This window comes from Coffea arabica, chromosome 11e (genome assembly GCF_036785885.1).
Source record: "Coffea arabica cultivar ET-39 chromosome 11e, Coffea Arabica ET-39 HiFi, whole genome shotgun sequence".
Taxonomy (NCBI): domain Eukaryota; kingdom Viridiplantae; phylum Streptophyta; class Magnoliopsida; order Gentianales; family Rubiaceae; genus Coffea; species Coffea arabica.
This window is the reverse complement of record NC_092331.1, coordinates 59,925,749-59,933,241: the sequence shown is the minus strand read 5'-3', so window position 1 is coordinate 59,933,241 and position 7,493 is coordinate 59,925,749. Positions and strand designations below refer to the sequence as shown.

Sequence of the window (7,493 nt, the reverse complement as noted above, 5' to 3'; positions counted from 1 at the left end):
GCAGCAGCCAAGGACCAAACGCTAAAAGCTGCTTCGCTGTTGCAAGGCTTTAAGCGCATCCCCACAAATGTTATCCCTTTCCGTACTGCATTTTGTGGTACTCCTACATGCTTACCCACCAAAAAAATAATAATAATAATAATTTTATGGTACATACTTGTATAATAATATGATGTTAATAAGCAAAAGGGTGCAGCATACCAGGAGAGAACCTTTTCCCCTCCCAAAAAGAAAAATGTATTTTTATATATAAATTAAAAAGGCTGGACGACCAGCGGAAAAGAGAACGGGTTAACGAACTTACCAAAGCCACATCCAAGAATCATTTGGGAGTGCTCAATTTTAGACGAGCGTGTCTACACGCATATCATTCGCATTTCTTATTAAAACGAGTTTGTGATCTAAACAAACATTTATGGCAGCGGCAAAAATGAATAAAATGCATGATTTGTAAGGTCTTCCACAAAGGGCCATAACATAATGCACCTGTAGCGGTCTGGCGGCCACTTCAAAGAGTTGTAAAGGTGAATATCCACCGACGACTCTGGTGCAGCTGTGCTTTTAACAGAAATAAAATTTCACTTGAAAGTAACAGAGAGACTCTTTTAAGAACCTCACAAAAAGAGACAAAACTCCCCTGCAGAAATGCAAGCGTGACAATTGCTTTATGCATATCAATACATCCCACTTCCTCGAAAAAGAAAACAGAACAGAATGAATCTCGTAATCCCCCAGCTTTGCTTTCCAGAAAATCACAACCACTCAGCTGTCAAAAAGAGCACTAGGGAAGAACCGTTCCTATCCAAACAAAGGAGTCGATGAATACTGCACCAGTCCTCCCAAATATAGCGTAAAACTTTCTATTTTTGCAAGTATTATTGTCTAAAAATGTTCTTCTTTTGCTTCACATTGGTCCTAGCAGGTGGTTCCTTCAAATTTTTGCTTCATGGAAGTGCAGCTCTAATTTCTTTCCTGTCCGCTCCAAAAGACTGCAAAAGAACGCCTTCAGTTAATGCAAATACAACCACCATATTGAAACTCTGCTATGCAACCACCAATAGAAAATTCCTCTCTTTTCTTTCTTCTTCACCTTAATTCTCATATATTTTTTCCGCCCAGACAAGGAATAATGATAACAGGTACAACATAACCTATATGATATTGGCTGAAATTGAATAAAAAATCTTTCTACAACAAATTCTGAAATTACATAAAAACATTATTCATAAAATACCAGATCTCCTGTTGAGAAATAAGTCTCACGTTATCAATCATTTTCTGTTTTCATCCATTTCCATTGCCATATTTCGGAACAAAATAAGATAAAATGTGGCCTATTGTCTTTTAGGGTAAATCATATTACACCAAAAACAAAGTTATCCAAAGATTCCTTTTCATTTTGTATAATCGTGCAAATTAACATTGATCAAGCACCCAACAAAGAAAAATACCCCAGAAACTCTCATGCTAAGCCAAAAATAAATCAATATTTATGCTCAAATTTGAACAATGATGACTACAATCAACCAGTAGATGCGAGTCCAAACAATGACACCTAAACCGTACTCATAGCTGAAATCTATCATACCTCCACCCCGTATCCTTTGACATATACGTTTGTGAACAGTTCAGAAGGCTCAGGCAGAGGGCTCTCCTGCAAAGAGAGAGAGACATCAGCACTAGCTCATCTAAGTTAAAAGTAAGCCGAGTATGAGAAGGTCGAAACCAATGATACACATTATAGGTGCTCAGTCATGATTCTCACCTTTGCTTTTGCAATGGCTTCATCAACTTGTTTTCTCGCTTCTTTTTCAATATCCTGGGTATGGAAAAATTCAAATACATCAGCAAATAAACCAAAAAAGCAACCGTCAATCATGATATCCCATTATTCCCCAAAACTCTTTATGCATGTATTCTTGAAAAATATATGCAATTAAAAAAAAAAAGACAGATTAAGTGCCTATAAGAGGTTGAAAATTCTGAAGCCATTAAATCAGCATTAACCAAATTAAATTAACCTTCAGCTCCTTTTCATTGGCTATATCATATGCTAATAAGAGCTTCCTGACTCTTTCAATTGGATCACGCTCCTGCAGTAAAAAGTAGTTGATTTATTAAGTTTGTATGTGAAGCATCAAGGAGAATATATTTCTAACACAATAGGAAACATAACAACCTGTCTCACGCCAGAGATCTCATCACGGGTTCGGTATGTACTTCCAGGATCAGACATAGAGTGACCATGGTATCGATAGGTGTCCATTTCCAGAATCTGGACAATAACCAAGAGGACAAAGGTTAAATAAAATGAAATTTCTTCACATTCTTTAGCATTAGTAGTTTATGGATTCTTGGCAAATGATAAAAGTAATAGCACAGATTCTACCAAATAAAGTGACAAACTGGCTACATGAAGCAAGTAAACAGACAGTACAAGCTACCAATGATACATGCAAAAGGTTCAAACTGCTTGTCCCATGTATTAACAGCTATATTGCATCAAAAATTTCAACCAAAAGAATAAGCACTTAGTCCAAAATTTTGTTTTCTATAAGCTCCTTATGGCATCACATAATCTTTACTCACATCCATATATAACCTTTTACCCCCATCCAACTTATGCAATAGTGCACGATGATGAATGAAGAATAAAAGCACCTTGCCGGGCATTAAGCAGTGTGATTCAGGAGAATGTAAATTTCACGTGCATTAGACAAATATCAACACAACCCTAAAAGTTTTTTGCTCCTCAGTGAACGGAGACAGTATAGTAGATGCACTTTGAATGCTCACCAACCAATCCAAGCATCTTTATACTTCATATAATTTAAGTGTGCTCCGTAGTTAAAACACACCCATGGCTGACATGGAAAACAGAATTGACCATTTAAATAAAGAACCACAATATTTACTAAAAGACTTGGTCATTGGATGCTAATTCATTAACTTTATCCAGACGATCATCTTGAAATTAAAGTCATCCTAGGTTTAAAATTAAAGTTGTAGGATGTAGAGATTTTGTGCCATGCTGCTGAAGTGAAACTCGGAAATTTGAATTTTCTTTGTTTCCAACTACATTAGCTATTAAATGCATAAATATACTTGACAGGCAGATAATTTACCAAAAGCATGAATGTCGAATAGCACAATTACTGACACAATTGGAGAAAGGAAATAAGCATTATTTTTATGGGTATTCTACATAGTCATTTGTGCCACAAGGATCTTTTGTTTCCTGTTTAAATTACTTGCAGAAATAAAGACATTAAGATGCTAGTAGTGAAAGATGATCAAAATTTCCCAATATGACTTTGCTTCTTGCATCTTATTTGTTATTATAAACCTAGAGTTTGTCAAATATTTGTTATTATAAACCTAGGGTTTGTCAAATAAACCATCACTCAAGCTTTTCTCTTGGTATTCTGACTAAACTACAAAACATTTCATGTGGGTTGAAGGAAACTCTGTTCTTCTCAGGATACTGTGTCAATTCTAACAGTTGACTGATAAAAGAGTTCATATTGGGATGTTGAATATTAAAAATAAAGAGTGGAAAGGAAACATAATAGTATAATACAAATAATCCAAAATAATGACTGGCCTTGTGGTAGACACGTTAGACTCTTTAGTAGGCCAAAGCTTAATCATAGGAAATGGATAATACTCTACTTATTTGTTCTCTTCCAACATATACTGCTTTACGCTTCTATTCAACCATCAAACTTGATATCATTTTCATACATAAGATTCCATGGATACGGCATAGCATTTGCTAACTCCAGGATAGGTCAACAGTCATAAAAGCCTCAACAGCACATAAAGAGTAGTCAAGTTTTTCCCTTGCAGCATTTAGGATATGAAAAGTCTAGTTATAATATCTAGAACCAAAAGAATTAAGCACTATTTCAAAACTATATCTGCATTCCTTATGTAAATGCTTTCCAACATCAACTCTCTTCACCCTTGTTAGTAAATAAATCAATCAATTACAAGATTGCAACAATAAGATTACAGAGACACAACAACATAGACCAGCAACTAGATCCAATAATAAGTTCCACTATATCATATCTCTTTATCCTCACTTTTGCTTGAAGATGAATTAAATAAACAATGTATGATCTTATTGTCCAGACTTAAGGAAACATCAAAGTATAAATAAAGGAAGAAAGGAAAATCACAAGAGTTATCTAACGAACATCTACTCAATACTTAAAAAAGTACAGGGAATAAGCTATGTAGTTTTACTCACAATTGGCCCATTCTTCAGGGCATGTTCCTTGGCAAATCTGCATGCCTGTTTCACAGCAAGGGCATCCATACCATCTACCTGTTCTTGGACAAATATATAGAATTAACGATAACCGATATGAACAATGGAGAAACAAGAGAGAACAGACATGATTGCATATCATTCCATGACATTCTTATTTTATTTCTTTAACACTTTCAATCGACCAATGTCTTTTGAGATTGTCAAGCACTAAGCCTACTGATTTCCTGCAGTATAATAAACCAAAAACTATAGGAAAGATCTGGAAAAATGTGAACATTCCTGTAGCACACCCCTCTCCCCAAGAAAAAAGCAAAGCAGAAACAAAAAAAGATAAACCTTTTCCAATTCACATGCCCGACTCAGGGGAGAAATCCCAAGTACAATCATCAAACATAAAGAAAACAACAATATCAGAGGAAAGAAAGGTACCATCTATAAATTAATAATTTTCGAATAAACAAGTCTATTACAGTTTTTTTTCATAGAAACAAGATAAACAAATGATGTGAACCACTATAACTTTCTGTAAGATTCTAAATGAACAGATCAAACTGAAATATTAGTGGAATTAATCCCTTTATTCATTTAAGTGTGCTCATACTACCTTCAATTCAAAATCAATCAACATGAACATTATATGGCAGTTGAAAAATATCTACCACGTTGAGTGACATTCAATCTATCTGCAGAACTCGATATGTAAACCACCTACAGCATTTACAAAGAAATTACTTTCGAAGCATCATGTCTTGTTATCAAAGTGAGCCTCCCATTTAAAGGTTAAAGAAAAAAACTTTTTGACATTTCATCAACCTAGTTATCAAAGCAAAATCTTTTATTCAATTAATGACTGCCCCACTTTATCTTATGTTGTTGTCAACCAAACTTCAATTGCTTTATAACCCCAGGCACATGACAAATGCCATTTCCTCCAAAACAAGGCAAAAACAGGGTGGTAATTATCACATTACTTCATAAACTGGTATATTGAAAATGCTGCTGCAATTTGCTCCATGGTACTATTGCATTTTATTACAAAAGCATTGAATCAAATTTCAAGAATAACTTTCTTAACAAACTGCTTTGATTCAAAAATACACTCTTACAACTTTAGAACTAAAATATGTTAACTAAAACTAAATGAGTAAGTAGCAATAACAGAAGAAGCCAAAAATTAAACAAGTAAGGATGTTAAAGCACCTTCAAACCAGGAACATAATCCCCTCTCTTGTAGTAAGCTGGACTTTTTGCTGCCCTCCATTCTGCTGTCCCCATTCCATCTGTCAACCCAATAACAGATTACTTCCTTCAAATTTTGAATGCATTCCAAGACATTTAACAGATACACAATACCTAACACGTCTTCCTACCCGAAAACATTCAACAAAAACAAAAACCTCCTCTTTCAAATAGAATACAGGACAAGAAATTCTCAGAGAAACTCATACACATGGAAACTCTAACACCAAACAACAAATCAAACTGCATTTTACTTTTCCACAAAAACCCGACAACCACAAATATGAGAGAAAAAACTACATGCTAGAAACATAACTTTTCGAGCTATAAATTAACAACCATGAATGCAATAAAAAGAACAAAAGAGGAAAGGTATTTTGGGATGTTTACAGTGATTGTTTTCGCAGACTAAAATGGCAGGCAGATCCCAAAGAGCAGCCATATTCAAAGCCTCAAATAACTGCCCCTGATTCGCGGCGCCATCACCATACAAAGTAAAAGTAACATTCTCGTCATTTTTATACTTCTGAGCAAACGCCAATCCGCACCCCAAAGGAATCTGAGCCCCAACAATCCCGTGTCCTCCGTAAAATCCCCCTTCCTTCTTATAGAAATGCATCGAACCCCCTTTCCCCTTGGAACACCCATCTTTCCTCCCCATTAATTCAGAAAACGATTCCAATAGAGTTCCCCCGCGGCCTAGAAAGATACAATGGTCTCTGTAGGCAGTGATGATACAATCCTTTCTCGTGATGGCGGCTTCCATGCCGACCGCCACCGCTTCCTGGCCGTCGTAGAGGTGGCAGAAACCGCGGATGAGTTTGGCTTTGTAGAGAGAGTCGGCGGCAATTTCCATCCGGCGCATCAAGGCCATGTCGCGGAAGAACGACATGAGTTCTTGTGCTGTGGTATCGACGGAACGGGAGGGCGGGTCGATCTTGTGGCCGGTGAAGGGAACGCTGGTTTCGACGGTGATTGTGGAGGTGGAGTCGGTGGAGATGTGGCGGAGGTAAGAGATAGCAGGAGTTAGGTGGCGTAGGAGAGCGGTGGTGGTCCGGTGAGTCGAGAGGGCCATCTTCAGCTGTTGGTTTGCTTGACTTTTTTTTTTTTGTTTTATTCTTTTTAAGAATGGGCAGACGGGAAATTTATATGGTGAACAGGGAAATTATGACGGGTGTCTGTTTGGTTTGGTGGGAGCGTTGGAGAAGAAATGTGAATTAACTATATATTCCCTATAAATAGCAAAATGAGAATTTCAGCTATAAGCAGTATTCGATGGGACGGACGAGAGAGACAACAGTCCAGAGTTTGTACACTTGCAAAGATTGAATGCTACAAATATAAACTTTTGGAAAAAAAAAAAAAGAGGAAATGTCCAAGTAAAATACTACTACAGTATAAGAATCGAATCAGACTGGAGAAAAGCAAAATAAATGAGAGAAAAAAAAGCATATATAAATCCATAAAGCAAATATATAGTGTAGTGATCTATCATCTATCCCACTATCAGGCCCGCCGTAATATATGTATTAGTTGGACCGTCCTTTAGTTTTTACAAACAATAATTAAATCGTCCACCCAAGACTGAGTGGGGCTTCAATAATTGCATAAGACGCAAATCAATTTTAAGATTATTATTTTCTTTGTTGGTAATTTGTTTGCATAGCATACAATTGGTGATAAAGTTAAGGGCAAAATATAAAAAAGCTCCCTCTGGTTAAATTAACCTATGAAAAAGACTCTTATGGTTTTAAATCATACATTTTCAATCCCTCATGATTTGAACTAATTTGAAACAGCAACAGCAATCGTCAAAACTAATAAAGGTGGACTAAATGACACAATTAACCTAATATATATATATATATATATATATATATATATATATAAGCAATAAAAGACTTTTTAACAACGATCTTATTAAGCAAACTTACAGAAAAGCCTTCTGTGATTAAACCAACCTACGGAAAGGCTC

The 7,493-nt window shown here is 36.0% G+C and overlaps 1 protein-coding gene across 1 annotated transcript; it reads right to left on the bottom strand.

The window, feature by feature from the left end:
* Positions 1 to 554: 554 nt before the first annotated feature.
* Positions 555 to 6,731, bottom strand: LOC113716910 (pyruvate dehydrogenase E1 component subunit alpha, mitochondrial). The gene is made up of 8 exons (XM_027241462.2): positions 5,909 to 6,731; positions 5,480 to 5,559; positions 4,256 to 4,333; positions 2,180 to 2,275; positions 2,022 to 2,093; positions 1,766 to 1,819; positions 1,589 to 1,654; positions 555 to 989 (listed from the first exon to the last, which is right to left on the bottom strand). Exons 1-8 carry the CDS (start codon positions 6,591 to 6,593, stop codon positions 945 to 947), a joined length of 1,176 nt encoding a protein of 391 aa, XP_027097263.2. The 5' UTR covers positions 6,594 to 6,731; the 3' UTR covers positions 555 to 944.
* Between the last annotated feature and the right edge of the window lie 762 nt (positions 6,732 to 7,493).

Excerpts from the sequence above, each read along its gene's own strand:
- LOC113716910 (XM_027241462.2), bottom strand. The coding sequence starts at position 6,593 with ATGGCCCTCTCGACTCACCGGACCACCACCGCTCTCCTACGCCACCTA. Across the intron at positions 4,334-5,479 it reads ATTATGTTCCTGGTTTGAAG|GTAGATGGTATGGATGCCCT; the intron begins GTGCTTTAACAT and ends GTCCAAGAACAG. Across the intron at positions 2,094-2,179 it reads AGATCTCTGGCGTGAGACAG|GAGCGTGATCCAATTGAAAG; the intron begins GTTGTTATGTTT and ends TTTTTACTGCAG.